The sequence below is a fragment of the Gorilla gorilla genome, chromosome 21, assembly GCF_029281585.2.
Source record: "Gorilla gorilla gorilla isolate KB3781 chromosome 21, NHGRI_mGorGor1-v2.1_pri, whole genome shotgun sequence".
In the NCBI taxonomy this organism is placed as follows: Eukaryota; Metazoa; Chordata; class Mammalia; order Primates; family Hominidae; genus Gorilla; species Gorilla gorilla.
In genome coordinates this window covers 68,251,009-68,277,508 of record NC_073245.2, presented here as the reverse complement: position 1 = coordinate 68,277,508, position 26,500 = coordinate 68,251,009, and the positions used below count along the sequence as shown (strand labels likewise).

General features: G+C 42.2%; 1 protein-coding gene across 1 annotated transcript; it reads left to right on the top strand.

Moving 5' to 3' along the window:
• The first annotated feature begins 16,843 nt into the window (after positions 1-16,843).
• CBLN4 (cerebellin 4 precursor) lies at positions 16,844-24,926 on the top strand. Its single transcript, XM_004062396.5, has 3 exons — positions 16,844-18,484; positions 21,520-21,636; positions 23,615-24,926. The coding sequence occupies exons 1-3, from the start codon at positions 18,194-18,196 to the stop codon at positions 23,810-23,812; spliced, it is 606 nt and encodes a 201-aa protein (XP_004062444.1). The 5' UTR covers positions 16,844-18,193; the 3' UTR covers positions 23,813-24,926.
• The last annotated feature ends 1,574 nt before the right edge of the window (positions 24,927-26,500 follow it).

The following is a 26,500-nucleotide window of genomic DNA, read 5'->3' as shown; positions in this document are numbered from 1 at the left end:
AGTGAAGGCTAAATGTGAAGGGCTATACTTGAATTCTGTGGCTAGAGCGAGGCTAGCAGAAAACAAAGAGGAGGCTGGACTGTGTGCTGCTGAGGCTGGGGAGGAAGGCGAGGCGGACGTCATAGAACAGTAAGGACTTCGGGTTTGATGGGAATGGGAAACTAATGAGCCATTTTCACCAGGGGAATGATATGGTCATCTTTGAATTTAAAAAAATCATTCTGGCATCAGTGAGAGATTGGAAAAGAAGAGGGTCCCTGGATTCAGAGTGACTGGTTAGAAAATGCTTCAGGACCTCGGTAGGAGACGATGGTGATTAGACCAGAGTGATGGTGGTGAAGATGCTGTGGAAGTGGAAGCTGTCAGATTTCTAAAAGAAATTCTGGGAGGTCATTAGCAAAGAACTCCCACTTCTAGATAAGGCAGATCTTCTGTGTTTCTGCCGACTTCTCAATATAGAATTATAGACGGTGTTGCAAAAATATTATACTGATGCCTTATTGGTTGACAAGAAAGTTACAATTTCAGAACTTTCTGACCAAAGGGAAATAAAGGAAAGGGAACTTCAAGCACTTGAGAGGAAGGAGATGTTCAAGGCGATGAAGTAAGTATTGAAAACCCAGGAAAGGGAATCAGGAGGGGAAACTACAAGAGCAATAAAGCTTTATGACACTTCTCTTTTCCATGTTTCATCTATCAAACAAGACCTCCTTACCCTAGGACCAAAGCAAAATGACTTCTGTAGATCCTTTTTATGAAGACATTTCCAAACATTTCCTTTGGAAAAAGCCTTCTAATGCAAATCTGCAGTCAAAAGGATGAGCATATGCTGGCTTTTTCCAGCACGTGTGTGTGTGTGTGTGTGTGTGTGTGTGTATGTGTACAAACACATGCATGCTCACACAGATGCAGATCCAACAGTTTGCACAGAACTTGAGAATAACTTCTGTTATTTTTTTTGTTTGGAATGACAGTGTTTCCATAGCAATGTGGACTTGTGTTTTTGAGAGGCTATTTTAACGGGGCTTTGGCAAGCCATGTACAATCACTACTTGCACATGAATCTGGCTTCTTTGGCACTAGCTTGTTATTAAGGAAATTTTAGGGACACTGGATTGGTGGGCTTTGGGATAAAACCTTTAAGTCCCATCTATATCACGCATCTGTGATGAAACACATCCTGCCTTCCTTTAAGTCCCATCTGCATCACGCATCTGTGATGAAGCACATCTTGCCTTCCTTTAAGTCCCATCTACATCACGCATCTGTGATGAAACACATCCTGCCTTCCTTTAAGTCCCATCTACATCAAGCATCTGTGATGAAACACATCCTGCCTTCCTTTCAGTATTTGTAGCTTAGCTGCCTCTCTGTGCCTGCCCAATCCGGACCACAGAACTGGAGGTACTGGTAGCATATATTTAATTTTTTTGGTCAACCATGTGGGCAACAAAAGTACTTGCTGGGCTTGTTATTGTTTACATTTTACTATTTAAACTGTCTTCACGAAAGGCATTTGTTCCCAGCTCATTTGGTCCAAAGTCCCCATTTGGTTGCCTGAAAAAGTCACTTTGAACCTTCACAGTCCTTTCGTGTCACTACATCAAATCAGACTGGCTTCTTTATTCATGCTTTCTTGTGAGCTAAATCAAGCCATGCTTTTGGTTAGAGCTGAGAATATTAAAAAGTGATTAGGCAAATGCCCATTTTATGCTGATTCACCTTACCAAAATTCAGAAAATTCATTTGTCCCTGTATTTTTTCAGTTTTCTTTTCAAAACAAAACACACCCCTTTAGGCTAGAAGTTTTGATTGCAAGGGGAAGAAATCCAACTTGAACCACTTCAAATATAAAAAGGATGTATGGACTCCCTTTTGGCAAAGTCCAGATATGGAGGGGGCTTCGTCTATGAGTGGGCAAAGGCATTGTAAGAAAAGTATCACCTTTATCTCTCTGTTTCTTATCCATCCTTCTTTATCTTGGCATCATTCTCTAATACTGCTGACAAAGAAAATTATATCTGCTGGCCTGAATTTCTGCCCTGAAGGCAAAGGCAGGATCTGTTCTCTTCTGCCTCTAAATATAAAATCCTACTAGAATAACTTTGACTGGTTTTGCTTGAGTGATGTGCTCGCCTCTAGATCAACCACCATGACCAGAAGATGGGGCAATATGACTTGGCTAGGCCAGGATCACATGCTCATTCCTGGGACCGGGAAGAGGGTACTATGATCAACATTGTCCCTGTCAGTCATGAGACTTGAGTGAAACGGGAGTAGCTTTTCAATGGAAAGACATGTGCTTGCATGCAGAAACAAGATGTCCATTGTACTAAGAAACCTTGATTTTTATCCAAGGAGCCATCCCCATCTTCAAAATGGAAAGATTTCCACTCCAAAGAAGCTTTAAAATACAGATCCCAGGACCTCCTTAGAATGTTTAATTCAGTAGGTCTGGGCTTATAACTTTTTAAATGCTTCCTTGGTTGTCCTAATAAAGAACCTACTTTGGGAACCACTGGTGGTAGTAGGATGTACTAGTAAAAGAAGAAGGATGTAATGGTATGAGAATAATATAGAGCCTTAAAAGAAAGATTAAATTGAACTGAGTGTACTTTCATTATGCAATTTTTTTTTTTTTTTGAGGCAGAGTCTGGCTCTATCACCCAGGCTGGAGTGCAATGGCACGATCTCGGCTCACGGCAACCTCCACCTCCCAGGTTCAAGCGATTCTCCTGCCTCAGCCTCCCAAATAGCTGGGATTACAGGCGCTTGCCATCACGCCTGGCTAATTTTTGTATTTTTAGTAGAGGTGGGGTTTCACCATGTTGGCTAGGCTGGTCTCAAACTCCTGACCTCAGGTGATCTGCCCACCTTGGCCTCCCAAAGTGCTGGGATTACAGGCGTGAGCCACTGCGCCCAGCCTTTCATTATGCAATATTTAGTTGCAATCTAATTCTACAGAAATCATAGTCTATTTTTGGTAGGTATTGTCAGATTCTTCCTATGTTAATGGGGAGGTAGAAGGGGAAACTGGCTTGAGAAAAAAAAAAACAGAGCCCTGTCTGAAGAGGGGTAACACAGAAGTACAAATAAAGATATGCAGTGAAGATGGACATTACTTTTTGGCCACCAGCATCAGAAGCCCTTTCTATGTTTGGGGAATCACGCATCTGTTGAGTCTTGATGAGAGGAAGAATGACCTTCCATTTTATCAGCTGAAAATGCCAGGAACACACTTTTCAAGCCCTGTCTTGCAGCTGTCACTTAGATATAGGTCTCACTGATGGGATGCACCATCCTAAGACTTCAACTTGTAAGGTTGTGACATGAAGCAAGGCCTGTGGTTAGGAGAAAGCAAGCATCATAAATTGAAGCAGGAAAACCAGATGATTTGGGTGCTTCCCTGAGACAGAGGCACTATCTGAGGCTGGAGATTTGACGTAATTCCACATATTTTGATTGGCTGGGTGGGTTTGACCAGGAGGGTATGGGCAGTTGTGGTAGTTTGCTATTAACTTACGGTGTTTCCCATTCAGACCATCCTAGTACCCAGCAATTTTCTATTAAAGCTTTAAGGTATCTGATTTGGTTTGGCTGTGTCCCCACCTAAATCTCATCTTGAATTGTAGTGCTCATAATCCCTACATATTGTGGGAGGTCATTGAATTGTGGGGGTGGGTCTTTCCCATGCTGTTCTCATGATAGTGAATAAGTCTAATGAGATCTCATGGTTTTATAAAGGGCAGTTCCCCTGCAAACACTCTCTTGCCTGCCACCATGTAAGACTTGCCTTTGCTCCTCTTTTGCCTTCCACCGTGATTGTGAAGCCTTCCCAGCCATGTGGAACTGTGAGTCCATTAAACCTCTTTTTCTTTATAAATTACCGAGTCTTGGCTATTTCTTCATAGCAGTATGAAAATGGATTAATACAGTATCTGAGTTATTGTAAAATGTAGAGCTCAGGCTGGGAGCAGTGGCTTATGCCTGTAATTGCAGCACTTTGGGAGGCCAAGGCAATTGGATCACTTGAGGTCAGGAGTTTGAGACTGGCCTGGCCAACATGGTGAAACCCCGTCTCTACTAAAAATACAAAAATCAGCTGGGCATGGTGGTGCACGCCTGTAGTCCCAGCTACTCGGGAGGCTGAGGCAGGAGGACAACTTGAACGTTGGAGAGAGAGGTTGTAGTGAGCTGAGATCATGCCACTGCACTCCAACCTGGGTGACAGAGTGAGATTCTGTCTCAAAAAAAGAAAAAAAAATAGAGAGCTTAAATGAGACCTAGAAAAGTTACTACAAAGAAATCTCTCTGTTACAGGTCTCCTGAAATGCTCTTTAAAAGTAAAATCAAGTCCTAAAGTGGTGGTAAACTGGCAGTCCTAGAGCTATATGTAGCCTCAAATCATGTTTAAGGTAGCCCACAAAAATTTTTGAATTAGTTGCTGACATCTAAAAGTTGGCAAACAATCTGAATTTATTTTCGTATTGAAAAGCCAAGTATCTGGCATTACCGGATTCACACTGTTCAGGGTGTAACAGCAGCTGCCTGCTGGAGGTGAGGCAGAGATGCTTGCTCCATCTTTTCACAGTTGTCTTCTACTAGTGTCTCCTGTTTGGCCTCATTATCCATCTGGACTCTTACTTGCAAGCAGCAAAAGTCGACTGACAAATTTCAGTAGAAAGAGAATTTATTTAAGTGTATTCTGTGGTTCAAGAGTATCTTAGAGCATTGGAGAACTGGGTTGCAGTGAAGCAGACAGGAATGACACCCCAGCTCCTGCTGCAGCACCAGGATCACCAAGACGGATGGTTTGGCTGCGTAGCACAGACCTCACAGCCTGCTTGCTGCACCCATATCACTCACCCTGGATGCTTGATGCTGGTGCCTGTCCCAGACCCTGAAACCTGCTGCCACCTTCCCTAGCAAGGTTTCTGTGAGGTTCCTGCCACCTCTCAGGCCTCTAATTCAACCTCTGGGGTGGATGTGTCCAATTTGCAGAGCTTGGGTCATGTGCTTGTCCTCTTATGGCAAGAGAAGCTGGAAAATGAGTATCTGGTACTTGATGCTTCTTTAGTGAGAGATGGGCTCTGCCTAATGAGGAGGAAGAATCTGCAGACGTAGGAAGGAGTTTCTGACATTGGGTGACCAAAAGGATAGCAGATGCCCACCACAGTCCCCAATGGCATTTGAGTTTGCTATGCTCACCCAGTACACACTAAGTCCTAATTAAATATCAGTTGGAGTGTAAAACTGGGAACTGTAGGGAAAAAAATAGGAAGGAGGTAGAAAAGAAGACAAAAAGCAGAGGAATCACGGAAAGGTGAAAAGAAAAAGAATAAAATAAAGTAAAATAAAAGCAATAAAGGGGAGCAATGCAGAATTTCTCTGGTCTTAAAAACCATTAGCTCTAAAACATAGTCCATCTCTTTCCTCAATTATTTTGTTTTTCTTCTCTATTTGGCCTTATGAAGACTACAAACCCATACAAAGCCCTATAAAATTCATTTTGTGTGTGTGTGGTAAGGGAATATTGGATCCAGCCCAGAAGGGCTTCAGCTCAGTCAATTGCCAAACACCAGCTGCATAAGTGATGATTTGGTCCATCCAAGAGGTAGTTATTTAGCCAACAGACAGATGGCCAAGAAAGTCAAGTTACTTGGTGCATTGTGTGTCATTCAGGAGGCTCTTGGCCAGCTGAAATAGCTGGAAGCCAGTGGATTCCGAAGCCGTGGCCCACCCTATTAGGCTTGCTTCTGGAATCCCCCCGTTCCCCAATTAGCAGCAAAGGACAAAGCAGGGCAGCTTTTGCTTCATGGAGCCTACAACCTAGCAAAGAAGAGCTACTCTGCTAACCCCAGTGGTAGATAAGAAAGTGGCTGAGCTGGTAGCTTGGCCAAAGCTAAGATACTCATAACCCAGTGTGAGGAATGGGAAAACAAGGAACAGCTGTGATAATGGGCATCCAGGGAAAGGAAGGGCTACTTACAGCACTTTTTCCAGAAGTGCGTTAAATTTCCAAGTAAAGAAGGATGGGTTATTATGCATCATAAATAATTACTGAGAATTAGAGAAAACATAAGCAAATTTTTGAGACCATCTAGTTATAATTGGAAATACACTCGAAAAAGGTACCCAAAGTTAGAACCTATGCGGTGTCACTGTATTCATTACTTCAACAAACACTTAATATACCCGTACCATGTGTCAGGGACTAGCCTGGGCAACCTCTGCCCTCATGGAGCTTATTATTGGCTGGGAAGATTCTTTTAGTCAAATAAGACAAATAAATGTAACATCTCAACTCTGGTAACCACTAGGAATGAAAGGCACATAAAACCATGAGAAGAGCGTAGAAGAATTTAACCACTTATCATCAAATTATAATCTCATTACATTTAATATATCAAATCTAATTATAATCTAATTATATTTAGTATATTAAATATTTTAATATGTATACATGTGAGTGTAATAAAAACATATATTCCCCCACCTTGGCTTATGGTCAATAGCCTTTATTAAAAATTTTGTGATATGAAGCCTGTCTTCTTCCTCTGAACTTTGTCACTTGCACATTATTGACATTAATTCTTCTTGGAATACACTCAGCTTCTCTGAATTTGGTGTCATCAACTACAAAATAATGAGTTCTGAGCATTCTAGGAGCTCCTTGCATTTTTGTTTCAACTTTTCTCATATGGTCTAGGGAAAGACCTTTGGATATAAGACAGATGTCCAGCCATGAAGTCTAACCCGTTTGTTGGCAGCAGCTTTTCAGATGCTGTATTTCCTTATCTGTAAAATGGTGGCAACAAGATTTACCTCTCACATGAGTGGTGGGAATTCAGTGGGAGAAATTATCAGCAATTGAGGTTACCCCAAACAAAACAAAACAAAACAAAACAAACAAATGTAGTTGCATTGCATTCCAGGGTTAGATTCTAAAATTAGTAAGCAAGGAAAAAATTTCCTAGAGTCAAACTTACCTTGAAAATCCTTTTGTCAAAGGCTTTTTCTGCATCTTTTGAGATAATCATGTGGTTTTTGTCTTTGGCTCTGTTTATATGCTGGATTACATTTATTGATTTGTGCATATTGAACCAGCCTTGCATCCCAGGGATGAAGCCTACTTGATCATGGTGGATAAGCTTTTTGATGTGCTGCTGGATTCGGTTTGCCAGTATTTTATTGAGGATTTTTGCATCAATGTTCATCAAGGATATTGGTCTAAAATTCTCTTTTTTGGTTGTGTCTCTGCCCGGCTTTGGTATCAGAATGATGCTGGCCTCATAAAATGAGTTAGGGAGGATTCCCTCTTTTTCTATTGATTGGAATAGTTTCAGAAGGAATGGTACCAGTTCCTCCTTGTACCTCTGGTAGAATTCGGCTGTGAATCCATCTGGTCCTGGACTCTTTTTGGTTGGTAAACTATTGATTATTGCCACAATTTCAGCTCCTGTTATTGGTCTATTCAGAGATTCAACTTCTTCCTGGTTTAGTCTTGGGAGAGTGTATGTGTCGAGGAATGTATCCATTTCTTCTAGATTTTCTAGTTTATTTGCGTAGAGGTGTTTGTAGTATTCTCTGATGGTAGTTTGTATTTCTGTGGGATCGGTGGTGATATCCCCTTTATCATTTTTTATTGTGTCTATTTGATTCTTCTCTCTTTTTTTCTTTATTAGTCTTGCTAGCGGTCTGTCAATTTTGTTGATCCTTTCAAAAAACCAGCTCCTGGATTCATTGATTTTTTGAAGGGTTTTTTGTGTCTCTATTTCCTTCAGTTCTGCTCTGATTTTAGTTATTTCTTGCCTTCTGCTAGCTTTTGAATGTGTTTGCTCTTGCTTTTCTACTTTAAAGTTCATATGGAACCAAAAAAGAGCCCGCATCGCCAAGTCAATCCTAAGCCAAAAGAACAAAGCTGGAGGCATCACACTACCTGACTTCAAACTATACTACAAGGCTACAGTAACCAAAACAGCATGGTACTGGTACCAAAACAGAGATATAGATCAATGGAACAGAACAGAGCCCGCAGAAATAATGCCACATACCTACAACTATCTGATCTTTGACAAACCCGGGAAAAACAAGCAATGGGGAAAGGATTCCCTATTTAATAAATGGTGCTGGGAAAACTGGCTAGCCATATGTAGAAAGCTGAAACTGGATCCCTTCCTTACACCTTATACAAAAATCAATTCAAGATGGATTAAAGATTTAAACGTTAGACCTAAAACCATAAAAACCCTAGAAGAAAACCTAGGCATTACCATTCAGGACATAGGCGTGGGCAAGGACTTCATGTCCAAAACACCAAAAGCAATGGCAACAAAAGACAAAATTGACAAATGGGATCTAATTAAACTCAAGAGCTTCTGCACAGCAAAAGAAACTACCATCAGAGTGAACAGGCAACCTACAACATGGGAGAAAATTTTCACAACCTACTCATCTGACAAAGGGCTAATATCCAGAATCTACAATGAACTCAAACAAATTTACAAGAAAAAAACAAACAACCCCATCAAAAAGTGGGCAAAGGACATGAACAGACACTTCTCAAAAGAAGACATTTATGCAGCCAAAAAACACATGAAAAAATGCTCATCATCACTGGCCATCAGAGAAATGCAAATCAAAACCACTATGAGATATCATCTCACACCAGTTAGAATGGCAATCATTAAAAAGTCAGGAAACAACAGGTGCTGGAGGGGATGTGGAGAAATAGGAACACTTTTACACTGTTGGTGGGACTGTAAACTAGTTCAACCATTGTGGAAGTCAGTGTGGCGATTCCTCAGGGATCTAGAACTAGAAATACCATTTGACCCAGCCATCCCATTACTGGGTATATACCCAAAGGACTATAAATCATGCTGCTATAAAGACACATGCACACGTATGTTTATTGCGGCATTATTCACAATAGCAAAGACTTGGAACCAACCCAAATGTCCAACAATGATAGACTGGATTAAGAAAATGTGGCACATATACACCATGGAATACTATGCAGCCATAAAAAATGATGAGTTCATGTCCTTTGTAGGGACATGGATGAAATTGGAAACCATCATTCTCAGTAAACTATCGCAAGAACAAAAAACCAAACACCGCATATTCTCACTCATAGGTGGGAATTGAACAATGAGATCACATGGACACAGGAAGGGGAATATCACACTCTGGGGACTGTTGTGGGGTGGGGGGAGGGGGGAGGGATAGCATTGGGAGATATACCTAATGCTAGATGACGAGTTAGTGGGTGCAGCGCACCAGAATGGCACATGTATACATATGTAACTAACCTGCACAATGTGCACATGTACCCTAAAACTTAAAGTATAATAAAAAAAAATAAATAAAAAAAAAAAAAAAAGAAAATCCTTTTGAAGTTCTCACCATGGTGTCTGGTACACCAGCTCTCAGAGAGCTCACCACAGCCAGTTTTCCTTTCAGTGTCAAAACAGATTGCTGTTTCTTCAGCTGAACATCAGATTAAGTGGTTGGCTTGTTTTAGTGGTCATGTTGTAGGAAAATACTTTCCTTTAAACACTAGAATCACACACAACGGCACAAGCTGCTCATATCTGAGAGGCAGCAGGAATGGAGCAGCAACAGCAGATCCGCACTTCCATCTCACGCTTACAAAGGACAGATGTTCACTGAGTGCCCTGGCGAGGAGAGTTGCCTATTGGACTGAAGCTATTTTTCTCTCTTCCCACAAACCACACGCTGCTAAAGTCAGGAAAGTTAAAAGTGTCTAGGACTCTCCATAGTTGGCATACTAGCTCCTAAGATGCCCGTGTTGGCTCCTGGATATTTAACAACTGCCGTGTTATTTTCTGGTGTCTACCTGGCTTTCTGGATTCCTGTTTCTGTGGTGACTGTTTCTGACCAGCTGTTCTTGACTTTCTGTATAATTTCCACTTTGAAGAATCCATGTATTTCCACTCAATGCTTCTTTCAGATGAGACATAATGATTGAGAGGATGGGAAGAAAGAAATAAAAATAAAATTAAACCTGTTGTTCATCCCCTGTAGGGAGCTCACAAACATGCCTGGTGTCTTAGCTTCATTCAAGAGCTTTAGCTCTGCATAGTGATAAGCATTGATCTATCAGCAATGGCTGGCCCTGCAAACTCGGGTTTGATTAGTTTCTGGGCATCTGAACCTGGATTGTCTCTCACACTTGGGTACACTTTGTTTTCCCCTATTATAATGTCTGTGAGGTTAAGTTGGGCCATTGCTCACCAATAGTTAATGGGCCTTGGTTTAGCGTGTGGTGGTTTGACGCCTTTAGTCATTAGTAGAGTCTACAGATTAATGATAATAATTGCTACCCTTAATTGAGCCTTTCCTGTGTGCCAGGTGCAGAGCTAAATGCTCTGCCCAAATTTCCCCACTCAGTTCTCACAAGAAGCTATGGACTGAATATGATTTTCATGATTGCAATTTTCTTGGATGAAGGAAGGTTTGTATCTTGCTGTATGGTCATAAAGCTAGTAGGAGGTAGAGCTGACTCTAAACACCCTGTTTTTAACCATAGAGTTAAAAAACCTGAATGCAAATGGACTCTTGTGGCATCACGCCAATGGCATCTACAAAGTCAAACACCATCTGCTTCAGATTTACCTGGGTGCTGGTTAGGTAAACCTTCCCAGTTCATGGGCAGAGCCATTATTTCAGAGTAAGGCCAGAGAGTCTATGTTGGAAAGAAGCCTCCCAGCTGATTCTTACAAGTAGGAGCCATTGGTTTGGACCCCACATTTAGAGTCTTCTTATCTATGCAACATAAATACAAGTGGCCAGGCACATGTCATACACCAAGCACTGAGCTATGGCTTTCCTGGATGCTAACATACTATATAGAGAAAGCCAAGTTGAATAAAATGTAGCGAGAAATTTTGACAGCATGCATCAGTGTTACTAGTTGCAATGGAATTTTTTTTTTCTTAAATGTATACTGTGAGGCTTTCTATATCAGAGCATCTTTCTAAACTTGGAGTAAGTGATTTTTAGAGTTGGATCAGTATAACAAAAAAGGGAGATTGCCGTTCAATCAATGCCACTTTTTAAACTTTAATCAAGAGTAAACTATGGAGAAAAAGTGTGAATGTGATAGATCACTATTGGATGATCTACTCAGAAACCCTTTCTTTTTTTTAAAAATATTTTAAATGTGGGCTGGGCGCGGTGGCTTACGCCTGTAATCCCAACACTTTGGGAGGCCGAGGCAGGAGGATTACGAGGTCAAGAGATCGAGACCATCCTGGCTAACTTGGTGAAACCCTGTCTCTACTAAAAATACAAAAAAATTAGCCGGGCGTGGTGGCAGGCACCTGTAGTCCCAGCTACTTGGGAGACTGAGGCAGGAGAATGGCGTGAACCTGGGAGGCGGAGCTTGCAGTGAGCCAAGATCATGCCACTGCACTCCAGCCTGGGCAACAGAGCGAGACTGCATCTCAAAAAAAAAAAAATTTTTAAACGTGAATCACAATGTAATACACAATTGCTGTGAGCACATATATAATAAGGAAACATCTGAAATACAATTAATAGTGTTTCCTTCTATTCAATTCCTTTAAATTTGACAAGTTGTTGACAACTTGTATTCTCTGTGTATTGAAATACACACATATCTGTACACAATTGCAGGGAATTAACTTGGAATCACACAACACAAATTAGTCTGCCTCTTGTTCTTCTTTCCTTTGCCACATATTGCTTATATTACCTTTCTAGGATTTTTCCTTTTCCCATGCCCCGCCCCAATTTTCTACACACCTCATTGCTGGGATATCAGTCACGTGTGCAGCATGATTCTGTTTCTACAGCCAAGTTGATTGGTTTGGGATTGGGCATCTGAACCCAGATGGCTGCAGTGCATCTCTTCTCGGGGATTTGGGGGCATCTCTGAGTGGATGGCTTTGTTATGTGTGAAATCTGGAAGTATCAGCTGCCATTTTCCCTCATGCGGGCCTCAGAGAACGGTAGATTGCAGTGAGCCAAAGAATAATGAAGATGTGCCCAGGAGAGGGGAAGAGAGGGAGGGACACAGAGAGAGCAGAGAGAGAGAGAGAGAGGGACACAGAGCAGAGAGAGAGAGAGAGAGAGAGACAGTGGGGAGAGAGAAAGAGAGAGACAGAGATGGGGGAGAGAGAGAAAGAGAGAGACGGGGAGAGAGAGAGAGACTGGAGAGAGAGAGGGAGAGGGAGGGAGAGAGAGAGAGAGAATTTTTTAGGTTCTTTGTAAGGTTTTACTACAGTCTCAAGGTTCAACTCAACGCATTTCAAGATGTGGCCCTTTCCACAAAACCTTTTCTCACTGGGCTTCCATTCTTAGTAACTAAGGTGGACTTGACGTTTTAAGCCCCCAACATTTCTGAAATAATTTTACTTTTCCTATCATACTTAGATCATAGTGATTAAATGTTATATTGTTTCCCTTATAAGAACTAAAAGCAATGATGTTACTTTATTCAGTAAACTTTATTTATGCATACCTACTCTCTGCTAAATTCTGTCCTCCCAAAGAGTTAATAGTCCAGGGAAAACACAACAATAAATCAGCTAAAACCATTATGATAAATATAATGACTGGAACATGATCAGGGTATCATGGGAAGCCAAAAAGGGGCATCAAAACCTGTCTGCAGCCATGACCAAGATGTCTCACTTCTCACTGATGTCTTAGACATGTACCTTATTTGCCAATGGGGTGAGTGGAATAAACTATCTAGAAAAACTGTCCCAAACAATTTTCAAATTCTAAAACCAATTGAAAAGTATTTTTTACAGCATCCATCTATTTTTTCCTACAATACCATCCTCATATGAAACAAGTCTGTCATTTGTTCTGTTTCCAGAAGGAGCTATGAAGATTTACTCAACATGACTCTGGAACTTTCCAGACTATGTAAGTTCTCACATATTGGTTGTTCATGGAGACTTTTTCTTCTTCTTTGTTTTTTTTTATATACTTTAAGTTTTAGGGTACATGTGCACAACGTGCAGGTTTGTTACATATGTATACATGTGCCATGTTGGTGTGCTGCACCCATTAACTCGTCATTTAACATTAGGTATATCTCCTAATGCTATCCCTCCCCCCTCCCATCACCCCACAACAGGCCCCGGTGTGTGATGTTCCGCTTCCTGTGTCCATGTGTTCTCATTGTTCAATTCCCACCTATGAGAGAGAACATGCGGTGTTTGGTTTTCTGTCCTTGCGATAGTTTGCTGAGAATGATGGTTTCCAGCTTCATCCATGTCCCTACAAAGGACATGAACTCATCATTTTTTATGGCTGCATAGTATTCCATGGTGTATATGTGCCACATTTTCTTAATCCAGTCTATCATTGATGGACGTTGGTTCCAAGTCTTTGCTATTGTGAATAGTGCTGCAATAAACATACGTGTGCATGTGTCTTTATAGCAGCATGATTTATAATCCTTTGGGTATATACCCAGTAATGGGATGGCTGGGTCAAATGGTATTTCTAGTTCTAGATCCCTGAGGAATTGCCACACTGACTTCCACAATAGTTGAACTAGTTTACAGTCCCACCAAGACTTTTTCTTCTTAAGCTACTTACTCTCCCTCAAAAAAGATCATTTGGTTGGGCTGATAACTATCATTATAAAGAGCAAAGGGTAATTAAGCAACTCAGTGGACCTTTGTCTGGGTATGATGCAAGCCTCACTGCTCTCTCTCTCTCGATTTTCCATCTTCTGCATGACTGACCTGTGGCTGTCTCTGCTGCATGATGCATGGAGTCTGCTTTCATTCAACCACAGTGAGGCCCTTAGAGCTGAATACCTTCTGTGTGTCTCTTTGCCTTCTCAGAAACATTTTCTTCACAGTCAGAAAATAGCTCATAGATCCTTACTGTCTTGGGCTTGCTTGAAACTTGGTTTCTCTAAAGGATGGCTGGACAAGCAGTCATTGAATTTACTGACCTCAGAAGTATTGCTTTCCTATGCAAGGATAGTTTAGATTCTAATTTACTTTAAAGTTAAGCCCAGCTGCAGAGAACTGAAATGCATTGCTGCGTCATCTCTAAAGGTCTAGGAGAAAAAAAAAAATCCTAGGCATCAAATACAATATGGGGATCTCAGAAAGGGAAAATATTTGGGTCACTGCTAGGTCTTCTAATAGCATATTTTCTACTGGAAAAATACGAGAAAAAGAAAAAGAAAAACAGATCTATGCTGTGTTTGGAGAGAAACTTAAACTTGATCTTGTTTCTTTTCTCCTGGGGATGCTGGGGCTGAAGTAGGGGGTGAGGAACAGGTGATGCCTCCTTTCCCAAAATGTTGGAAAAGCATTTCCTACAGGCAGGAGATTGGATTTGTTAGTCTTTTGGCAAGAGATCCATAGCCTTTTGTGGTATGGTTTCTGGGACAATGTTCTAATGAGGATTCTGGATGACAGGGAGCGGTATGTTACTAAAACTAGCTCAAGGGAATTGGGTTTTTATTTCAAAGACATAGGAGGATACCAAGAAACCCAAGGTTAGGAGAAAATGTTTCTGGAACTCTTGTAAGCAAGAGTTCAGAACTGGCGATTGACTATTCACTCCCTGTACTTCTCAGAAGTGCTCATGCTCCAGAATTGGCTTCTTTCTACAAGTGTGGCCAGTCCTCTGGTTTATTCCAATACCTCTTCTGCTTCAGCTTGCAGATGACTCCTACATGGCCACGTCAGTTTGGGAGACTACAAACCTTGTCTCTGCAACATGTAGTGCTTACTGGAAGCTATTTCGATGTCTCATTAAGATTGCAGAGAGAAAATCTGGCAGCCCCAAGTCATCTGGCCAAGTTGGACCATACAAGTCTTGGACTTCTGGTATCAAATGCATTGACGGTCCTAGAACCCAGGGGCTATCCGTGTTTAATCAACTGTTGTGGGAAAAAGAGTCAGGACCCTCTGATTCACAATATAAGATAACTTCTCTTAGCGGGGGTCCACAGAAAATGCTGTGTTCCTCATCTTCAGAACACTTTGAAGAGCAGAACATCCTTTAGTAAGGAACTGAGACCCTTATCCCCAATTATTAATGAGGCTTTGAGTTTAAATTTTACTGAGAGAGACTCATTTAAAGCAGTTTATACTATAATATGAGTGATAATTACCTTCTATTAGGAAGCATTCAGTCATTTCTCAATTATTGAGTCTTTACTATGGTCACTATGCAGATTTTGGGACTAAAAATGAATATTTTTGGTGAGAGAAGGAATAGGTTTCTTCAAATCTCAGTTCTTGCGTGCAGGAAGTGCCTGGAGAAGAAAAGGATGTAGAGAGAATATATTGGAATTGGTGAGGAAGATAGCTTATTTTCTATTTAACAATTCAACACAGTGTTTTTTTTTTTTTTTTTTTTTTTTTTTTGTCAAACTTCTCCCAGCCTGAAATTGAACAACCAAAGTTCTAGTTATTGAACAGCTGTCCCAGACAAGGAAGGCAGGGTGCTTACCCCTACAGGAAATAAAAGGAACTAAATTCAACTCAGCACCCACCCTCAAAAGACTGCATCAAATGAGAAGAAATTGCTGCTGTTAACCAGGCAGACATCCCTAAAATCTAGAAGAGAGTTACAAAGTGCAGAGAGGGATCAGGTGAAGATTGTGCTGGGCTTAGGGTGGGGCATCAAAGCTGGGTAAATGGTGGCCATCTTCAGAAGGCACTAGTTCACCTTGTTTGGTTGTAGCTTAGATAGGTAACTTTCAACATTTTAACAAATAGCATGGCACTAGCACCTGCCAGTCAGAACTGACACCGGCCTGTAGTCTCAGCTACTGGGGAGGCTGAGGTAGTAGAATCGCTTGAGCCCAGTAGTTTTGAATCTAGCCTGGGCAATATAGCGAGACCACCCCTACCACAAGTAAAATAAAATCATAAAGTCAAAACGCCTGATACTGGCCCCACTGGAGCAGAATCTGAAGGCCCCTGTGGCACCAAGTATGAACACTTTAGTTGAGAGATTATAGGGAGGTGAGGGTTAAGGGATTCCTCGTAGTGTCTTCAATTTTAACAGTTGGAGCTGGTGCTTATAGCTCAATGCCCGGCCCTTCTGAAGGAAGGGAAAAAAGGCTGGATACGAGGTTCACCTTGTTTTGTGGAGGGCTCGAATGCCACGCTCACGAGGGCGTCCTTCACTCAGGAAGGAATGGGAGCCGTTCGTCCCAAGGACCTCCCTCAATAAACATCCCTTCCATTCATAACTAGCCAATGCAATTTTAGGAGCTCCGAATGCCTGGAGGGGATACTGTTTTGATTAAAGATACCATACGTGTCTGCCCTCTGGCAGCTGGAAGTGTAGAAGAAATTGGGGAAGGGGCGCCATGACCCCACAGCATGACAGAATTGGAAAGCTGGCGGGATGGGGGTGGGGAGGACCTTAGTTAACACCGCGCCCCCCTCTCAGAGAGGGTTAGTGACTCGGCCAAGTTCACGCAGCCGGGTCCAGACAGAGACAAACCTCCCTTCCCCGTGGTAGCTGCAGAAGAGGAAGGGAACTCTTGCAAATCAGAGGCCAAGATGGCAGTGGAGTGGCACGGGGGCGGGAAGCGCATCCAAAGGGGAGAAAAACGCTGTATTCCTAGGAGTGGGATTGTCTTTTTTTTTTTTTTTTTTTTTTAATTGTTGTTGGCACGGTTTCGGAGTACTTATTCTTGCTGAGTTAACTCCCTCTCCCACTCTTTTTTTTTTGGCCTTGCCTGGGGAGGATTCGCGGTGTCGGGGGAAGGCGCGCCCCTGCGGCTTCTGAGGCTCATCTTCCCGGAGCGGAAGGAAGGAATCAGGCACCTCCTCCCAGCCGCCCCCAAGGGCTCTGGTCCGCCCCAAGGCTTCCCAGAGCTCGCCAGGCCCCAGGGCTGTGTGGGGCGGGCTCCCGGCCAGGCGCGGTCGGGACGCCCGCCGGTCCCCAGGTTCGGGGCAGCGCTCAGCGCGGGTCCGCGGCGGCTTATCCTTTTTCGCGACCCGGCCTGGCCGCGCCGCGCTCCGCTCAGAGGGCACTCGGCGGCAGAGTCCCGCGCTGGGGAGGGGTGAGGGGACCAGCCGCCTCCTCTGCGGACTCAGATCGAGCAGGAGAGAGTGGGCGCGGAGCTGGGGCCAGCGCAGGGCCGTGGGCTCCTCTCTGGGCACGCATCCTTTACGCCACGCGCTTTCAGGGGCTGAGGGGCCTCGAACCTTGCCAATCACCAGTGCTGTGCACCCCGCTTGCTTTGGGGTGCGTTAAACGTCAGGAGAGAGCTGCTCAGATGGGGTCACCAGACGCCTTCTCCCCCTTTTCCCGGAGCCCGCGGGTTGCACGATAAGCCAACCCAGCCGGACGCTGCGCTCCTATAAATAGAGCGCGTGTGCCCGCTTCGCGCTCTCCGGGCTGCGCGAGGGACGAGAAAGTTGTGCGCAGGGACTGGGGGCGGGAGGCCAGGCAGGAGAGGACCCCGCCGGACCAGCCGCCCTGCACGCTGCGCCCGGCGCCCTGGACCTGATCCTGCGAATCCGCGCTTTCGGTGCGAGGGACCTGGCTAGCCGCTGCCTCCCTCCCTACCTCTGGGTGACACCAGGTTTGGGGGATTTTTTTGACCAAGCGAAAGAGGGAGTCGCTGGCGTCCTGGCCATGAACACAGCCTCGCGTTCTTCTCAGCCTGGGAAGGACCTTCTGCCTCTGTAACTCGTCCCTGCCGCAAGCCAGACAGGACTGGCACCCGCGCCGCTGGGCACCCGCCACCCTTGTGGCTTCTCTTTGAGTCCCCTCTTTTTGTTCCTGCTCCGTGGTTTAGCTGGTGGTGCTTGAGTTTGGGGTGAGAATTTATTATTATTATTATTTTTTGCTTTGAGGTGTGAATGTGAGGGTTTGATGACTTTTAGATGTCTAGGAACAAGAGTGGGTGCAGGGGCCCCAGGCAGGGCTGATTCTTGGGCGGAGGAGAGTAGGGTAAAGGGTTCTGCATGAGCTCCTTAAAGGACAAAGGTAACAGAGCCAGCGAGAGAGCTCGAGGGGAGACTTTGACTTCAAGCCACAGAATTGGTGGAAGTGTGCGCGCCGCCGCCGCCGTCTCTCCTGCAGCGCTGTCGACCTAGCCGCTAGCATCTTCCCGAGCATCGGGATCCCGGGGTAGGAGGCGACGCGGGCAAGCACCAGCGCCAGCCGGCTGCGGCTGCCCACACGGCTCACCATGGGCTCCGGGCGCCGGGCGCTGTCCGCGGTGCCGGCCGTGCTGCTGGTCCTCACGCTGCCGGGGCTGCCCGTCTGGGCACAGAACGACACGGAGCCCATCGTGCTGGAGGGCAAGTGTCTGGTGGTGTGCGACTCGAACCCGGCCACGGACTCCAAGGGCTCCTCTTCCTCCCCGCTGGGGATATCGGTCCGGGCGGCCAACTCCAAGGTCGCCTTCTCGGCGGTGCGGAGCACCAACCACGAGCCATCCGAGATGAGCAACAAGACGCGCATCATTTACTTCGATCAGGTCAGACCCGGGGGGACGCGAGCACCTAGGGGGCGGGCGGTCTCCAGGCACCTCAGCACGAGGCTGCCTGCCCAGGCTAAGCTGGTCCGATTGGGAAATGGGGAATCATGTAAAGCACTCGCCTTCCCAAATATGCCTGGGTCTGAAACTTCTACCCTCCCTCTTCCTACCCCTCTCACCAGCCCCGGCTACCATTCCTTCCGGGCTCCTAAAAGAGGCTGCTGCGGCGGCGGGGAAGAGGCTTGGGAGCCCAGAGCCCGGCAGCGAGAGCTCAGGGCAAGTTTCGAGCAACAGGTCGGAGGGAGCCGAAGGGCACCTGGTCCCTGGACGTCGTTATCTCTTGGCCAGATCTTGGTGCCCTGGCTCAGACTCCTCTGCGGGTGCCGCTGAGGCTGCTCCCTGGGTACCTTTGCGGAACAGGATAAATGTATGATTTGTTTCTCCCAGGTAGAGAAGCTTCTCTCCCAAGAGAGCCCCGGGCTTCCACACTCTTCAGAGATCGGGCAGGTGGCCGCGGAGGGCGGGGGCAGAGCCGGGGGTCAGATCTCGCCTGCAGGTTCCACTGTTCGCGTGCCAGGCACCGCTGGCACTGCCGCTGCCTCGGAGTAGGCAGCAAGCCCTTCTCTGGTACTTAGAGAAAAGTTGCGGAGGAGGGGAGGAAAAGGAATTTGGCAACTGCGCTGAGCTCCTGTAGGAAAGCGCTTGGGAGCCAGTTCTCCCTTCCCGGGCTCATGTCCTTTCAGAGAATTGCAAATAGCTGGGGAAAGACAGACTTTGAGGTTGATGAGAGTAGGGGAAGAACTGACGGAAGCTGTAGCTGCTGTTTAGCGACCTGGTGCTCCGTGTTTGGCTTGATGAGAAACCCCAGGATATCAGCTTACCTTTAGCAAGGGGTCTTAACGGAGAAAACTGTCCTCAGAGTTTTAATTTCAGCCCCAACAGTATCCAGAGTCTTTTTAAATTCCAAATTCACAGTTCACAGTTGTATGCAAAGCTACAATGTGCAGGGGGCACAGGTTAAGTGGCGTTGCAGGATGTGCCAGGGAAAGCACGAGGTGACATCTGTGTTCCTTGCTTAATTTTTCCTAACTAATGCACTCTCCAGCTGGCCAAAGACAGAGAATGCCTCTCTAGGGGCTTAGTATTTGATAGCCATAATTTTTAAAGAATTAAGTAGCTCCATTTGGGGTTTTGGTGCAGTATTTTCCATCTTGATGGAAATAAAGTCTAGCACCACCCCTAGTTTGTATTTCAATGCTTTAATTAAATGTTGGAATACTGTGGGCATTGCACTATCCTCTATACAGGGTGTTCTTTTCAATGACCTTTCCATCAATTAGAAGAGGAAAAGGGTTTGTTCTTCTTTTCAGAGAGCCCTGCATCTTAGAGACAAGAAGACACATTTGGTTATAAATCTCGATGTACCTGGATGCTCCAATTACAGTGTAGAGTCAACATCCAGTTTTATATGTAGCCAACACTAATCAGTTATTTTCATTCTTGCTAATGAATTATGCTACTTGTATCTGAATCAGGAAGTCACCACTAAGCACCTCAAATTATTTTAATTGTGCTTGAAAAATTTATTTGTAAAGCCTCTGCTGGGGATTATTGCACAGCTGGTGACTTGTTGAAAGACCATCTATCATCAGGTTACAAAAAAAAAAATCTGATGCTTACGTGGAAGAAGGCGAAATCTCAGAATGAAATTATACACGTACATGTGTTTTAAGTTAGGTGTTGGGCCTGATACATCTGCTTGACTGTCACTACATTCTGGTATGTTGCCCAGAGGTAATAGTACATTTTTAGGGAATTATGCAAGAGGCTTGCAAGTGTGTTAATATTGGCAAGAATGCAGTGTTCGAAAGAGATAGTAGCAGATTGCCATTGATATATGAGAAGTATATCTTTTTAGGGACCTCTTATTATTTTTGAATGCCACTTACAGGTGTATTTCTTGGAAAGAAATGGAACAAACCCTGGTTATTTTAACATCCATCCTCCATCCCAATCCCTCTTTCTCACAGAAAGAGACTTACCCATGTGACATTGCAAATTTAGCTCAAGAGGTCACTTATTAAAATTTAGAGTTAATTTTATAACCATTAGAACTAGGCTGAATATTTTGGAATACAAAATGCATTGTTGCTTTCTTGGGAAACAGTATCTAATTTCACTTTTGAACCTTGAACTTCAAATAAAGAGCAGGTGATTGATAGGAGGTTAATGGACAGCCCGGGGAGGAACAGGGAAAGCCAACTATTTCATAGTTTATCCTTCTTTATGCTCTCTTCTTTGGCAGCCCACAAGGGCTGACTCATTGCCACATTATTATAATTAAGGCCTAGCTGGCACAGGAATGAAAAAAAAAATGGTAACAGATCTTAGGAGAGGGGTGGTAGTGGCTCAGAGAAGGGCCAGGCATTCAGATCACTTTGTGCACCAACTGTTCAGTGTCAAGGATTATGTCACATGGTGGAGGGGGTACCCATGCCTCTGTGGTTTGTCCAGGGATGCTGCGGAGAGCTCACAGATGCTGATTGGCTGGCTTGGAAACGTCACCTCTGGACATTGCAAAGGCTTGTAGAAGGTGGGAATGTAAGCACATAGCGGGTGCCTTTTATCCAACTCTCAAGGTAAAGCTAATATTTATAAGTTCTCAAATGTTAGCTCGATGTTTCCAGAGCCATTGGGCCTTGCTGGAAATTGAGACATGAATACAAAGCAGTTACTTTATTTATTCTTATATCATTTAAAAGACAGAAGAACCTTCCAATATTCAAGTCAATTTTCCAAATCAGTTAAGAGGAAAGATATAGAACTAGATGTTTTATTTTCTATGATTTCTTAAGCTAGTTGCCAAGAATGAATGAATGAACAAAAGAAAAAAGAAAAGAAAGAAAGAGGAAGGAAGGAATGAAGGAAGGAGGGAAAGAAGGAAGAGGAGAGGAAGAGAGTGAGAGGAGGAAAATTCATTTTAGTTACAGAAGAAAATATAATAACTTATTGTTATTTATTATTTTTATTTGTAGATCCTGGTGAATGTGGGTAATTTTTTCACATTGGAGTCTGTCTTTGTAGCACCAAGAAAAGGAATTTACAGTTTCAGTTTTCACGTGATTAAAGTCTACCAGAGCCAAACTATCCAGGTGTGTGTTTTGACCTCTTCCATCCATACTCTCAACCAACTGTGCTTATCTTTAGTGGGTTACATATTTAAGTATTTATCCAAAGTTGTGTTTCCACAATAGAAATAAACAGCCATCTTTATCATTTATTTTAAAACACTTAATTTCTAATTTTTTTTCTCTTTAACATCCATTAAGACGTGACAAAAAGCATATAGAAAAATAGAGAATTGAAGTTATTACCTTAATAACAATCAAACATTTTTTAAAAATCCATGGTTTAGTAAAAATTCAGTGACACAAATCTCTTTGTAAGATCATGCTTTCATTTAATGCACGTACAAAAATTACTTGAACTCGTAAGAAAAAAACTTGTGAGACTAGTAGAGCTTTACAAGTGCATACTAAATAAATAAAACACATTTGCTATTTTTTAAAATTATGAGATACAGCTAATCAGTAAGAATAAGTCTATGAAGGAGCAACTATTCAAAATACATTTTTAAAAAAGGGTGTTCTATGCATATGCTTGTGTTTATCCTCAGTTACTCTGATGCTAGTGAATTCTTACCAACTGCAGTTCCACAGTTAATATACTTTGTGTTCTGCTTTCTAAGACAATGGGCTTGACCTTACATTCAAAAGCAACAGTGGAGCTTGTTCCAACAATATTCCAGTATGCTAATACTAAATGACACAAATACATGTGCATGGAATTCTAAGATAACCTTTTATCTTATGCTCAGTATTTGTTATACATTATGTCAATATGAATGATAGATTACACACTTATCTATTAATACTTTTACATGTCCTAGTAAATGGATAAATGGATCAGCCTCAGATTTAATTTATTCCATATGACTTTTAACCTAAAAAATATCTAGAAAACAAACTTACTTCCACGGAAAAGTTTTCCCAACCCCCAATATTTAGAAATGTATGCAATGCTTGACACAGTGTAATCAAAATTGAAGAATAGAAAATAGTTAATACAGTTTTGAGTTGATTCTAATTATCTATCACTGAAATCTCTAAAATCCAAAATCTAAATCTAAAATCACTAAAATTGCTAAAATCAGTGATAGTGGTGATTATTATTTTTTATTTTTTGGTTTTTTCTCTGAGATAGGGTCTCACTCTTTCACCCAGGCTGGAATGCAGTGGCACAACCATAGCTCACTTCAACCTCAAACCCCTGAGTTCAAGCAATCCTCCTGCCTCAGCCTTTTGAGAAGCTACGACTATAGGTGCATGTGACCAACCAGGCTAATTTTTAAATTTGTTGTTTTGTTTGTTTTAGAGATGAGGTCCTGCTATGTTGCCCAGGCTGGTCTTGAACTCCTAGCTTCAAGTGATCCTCCTGCCTTGGTCTCCCAAAGTGTTGTAATTACAGGCATGAGCCACTATGCCTGGCCTGATGATTGTTTTTGATGCTTGTTTCCTATCAGGGAAAATAGAAAAAGAAACAAACACACACAGACACATATATACACAAACTTCATTATTTCAATTGATTTTCAGTAGTATGCATGTTACAGCTGCACAAAAATTTGCAAGGATGTTGGTAGGATTGGGTTGTATCTGGGTCTCTTATGTCAGTGGGCAGAGGGTCTCTTTTACGAATGTACTGGGAAGCCACAAGCCTGCTTTATTTCCAAAAGATTATTGTTGGGTGGAAGAGTTAAGTAAAGCAGTAAGCTTAATGTATGTGCTGAAGGGAAGCTAGTTTTCACATGGCTAGGTTGGTTTCCATAGACATTATTCTTTTGTAGGAATTTAAGGAAATTCCAATCAGAAAAAAAAAAATTTAAAAAATCAGTTCAGCAGACATGCAAAGTATGGCCCCCACAATTGGCTAATTTGAAAGGAAGGGAATATATTTCCTGAACATCAGGTATTTTACTGGGTCTATCATCTTAGACATTATTTATTCTCCCCAGTAGATGTTTTGACTTTAAAGAGAACTTTTCAATTATTATTATTTTTCTTCTTCTAGGTTAACTTGATGTTAAATGGAAAACCAGTCATATCTGCCTTTGCGGGGGACAAAGATGTTACTCGTGAAGCTGCCACGAATGGTGTCCTGCTCTACCTAGATAAAGAGGATAAGGTTTACCTAAAACTGGAGAAAGGTAATTTGGTTGGAGGCTGGCAGTATTCCACGTTTTCTGGCTTTCTGGTGTTCCCCCTATAGGATTCAATTTCTCCATGATGTTTATCCAGGTGAGGGATGACCCACTCCTGAGTTATTGGAAGATCATTTTTTCATCATTGGATTGATGTCTTTTATTGGTTTCTCATGGGTGGATATGGATTCTAAGGATTCTAGCCTGTCTGAACCAATACAAAATTTCACAGATTATTTGTGTGTGTCTGTTTCAGTATATTTGGATTGGGACTCTAAGCAGATAATACCTATGCTTAAATGTAACAGTCAAAAGCTGTCTGCAAGACTTATTCTGAATTTCATTTCCTGGGAGTACTGAATTAGTTACAGATGTGGAATTTTATTTGTTTAGTTTTAAAAGACTGGCAACCGGGTCTAAGGATTAGAAAATTCTAAAGTTCTGACTTCAATCAACGGTTAGTGTGATACTGCCAAAGAACTGTATACTGTGTTAATATATTGATTATATTTGTTTTTATTCCTTTGGAATTAGTTTGTTTGGTTCTTGTAAAAAACTTGGATTTTTTTTTCAGTAACTGGTATTATGTTTTCTCTTAAAATAAGGTAATGAATGGCTTGCCCACAAATTTACCTTGACTATATCATCGACATGACTTCTCTCAAAAAAAGAATGCTTCATAGTTGTATTTTAATTGTATATGTGAAAGAGTCATATTTTCCAAGTTATATTTTCTAAGAAGAAGAATAGATCATAAATCTGACAAGGAAAAAGTTGCTTACCCGAAATCTAAGTGCTCAATCCCTGAGCCTCGGCAAAACAGCTCCCCTCTGAGGGAAATCTTATACTTTATTGCTCAACTTTAATTAAAATGATTGATAATAACCACTTTATTAAAAACCTAAGGTTTTTTTTTTCCATAGACATGACCACTTTATTAACTGGTGGTGGGATGCTGTTGTTTCTAATTATACCTATTTTTCAAGGCTTCTGTTGTATTTGAAGTATCATCTGGTTTTGCCTTAACTCTTTAAATTGTATATATTTATCTGTTTAGCTAATATTGAATTCAAATATCCCATATCTAAATTTAGTGCAATATCTTATTTTGTCTTTTGTATAGGTCATATGAATTCATAAAATTATTTATGTCTGTTATAGAATAAAGATTAATATATGTTAGTTGAATTGTTTTTTTCTTTCCATTTTGGAAATATGTATTCTACATTATTTATTTCCTCTTACTTTATCTCTTCTTAACCCTTTCTTCCTTCTTTGCTCCTTTTTTCTTTCTTTCTTCCTTCTTCCCTTCCTTTCATCCTTTCATCCTCTCATTTTTTTTTTCCTGAAGTTTAAGAAAAGCTTTCTGACTTTTCAGGTAATGTCCTCTGAGCTGATATAGGAAATCTTTACTGTGTTTAATTTGTCCAAATGTAGGAATTGCAAGCTTGCCAAAAGAGAATCAATGAACTTAGTAAACTCTTCTTTCAGAAGGGCTGATTGTTAAAAAGTTAAGTTTAGAAGATCCCCTAAAATATCAGGAGGATGCTCAATGTATGAATGAGTGGTGATGAGTTTAAAGACCAATATTTTCATACTGAAGACTTTGAGGAAAAGTTCTGCCCTTTTTTCAACACTAAAAGACAAACAGAGGATCGCAGGCCTCTTCTTAGGAGGAATTATTATTACACCTGCCTTATTTGGAGATTTGGCTCAATTTCCTGGTCTTTAGTCCATTAAAACAGTTTTTGGGGGGTGGGGCAGGGGGCTTTTGTACTTAGTGGAAACAGTCAAGGTATTATAGGGAGACACGTGCAGGCATGTCTTCCAGGATAATTGTGTTAATTGCCAAGTCAAAATATTCATTCATCACCAGGAAGACTCCTCTTTCTCTGAAAAAAATTATCTGCAGATGCTGGCAATGGATCCTCAATGTTTTGCTTGGCAAGTTGTCTTCTGTTGGCTTCCTGTCAAAAACCTTTCCTCCTGTGTGATTTTATAATGTAAAAAGAAAGTATCGTGCAGAGAGACTAAATAAAAGGGGCATTTTGTAATGTGAGTGGAATTCTCTTTAAATGGACCTGCTCTAATGTAGACTTCCACCGGGTTCCCTGTGTGCAGAATTTGTATGTATGCATTGCAACAGGTGAATCCTACTTGAATAAATACAGTTGGCCCTCCATGTCTGCAGGTTCTGCATCTGAGATTCAACCAGCTGAGTATCAAAAATATTTGGGGGAAAAAACAAATAAAAACAATAATATAACAGTAAAAATAGTACAAATAAAAACCAACATAGTAGAACAACTATTTACACAGCAGTACATTGTATTAGGCATTATAAGTAATCTAGAGATGATTTAAAGTATAATTTATGTAGATTATATGCACATAATACTATGCCATTTTATATAAGGGACTTAAGTATCTGCAGATTTTGGTGACCTCAGGGGGTTCTGGAACGAATTCCCCACAAGTACCAAGGGATGACTGTAGACTATCAGTCATTGTTTTGGCAAAATGGCCCAAAAGTATTGAAATTACCAATAGAAACCTATGATGAGAGAGAGAAAGTTAGGTGATCATCAAAATAGATCAATATAGAAATGTTTTTGTAAACATGATTGTGGCCATCCTTTGGGGCTTGCCCTTTTTTAATTGATTTTTTTCTGAACATAAAAGAAAATTGGCAAAGAGCTTGACTCTAATTTCTAAGCTTTAGTGTACATATTTTTAAACACAAAATCCATTTGAAA

What these genes read in the sequence shown, in the direction of transcription:
- CBLN4 (XM_004062396.5), top strand. Translation starts at nt 18,194, where the DNA reads ATGGGCTCCGGGCGCCGGGCGCTGTCCGCGGTGCCGGCCGTGCTGCTG. An exon ending in GCATCATTTACTTCGATCAG is followed by an intron (nt 18,485 to 21,519) that starts GTCAGACCCGGG and finishes TTTTATTTGTAG; the next exon opens with ATCCTGGTGAATGTGGGTAA. An exon ending in ACCAGAGCCAAACTATCCAG is followed by an intron (nt 21,637 to 23,614) that starts GTGTGTGTTTTG and finishes TTCTTCTTCTAG; the next exon opens with GTTAACTTGATGTTAAATGG.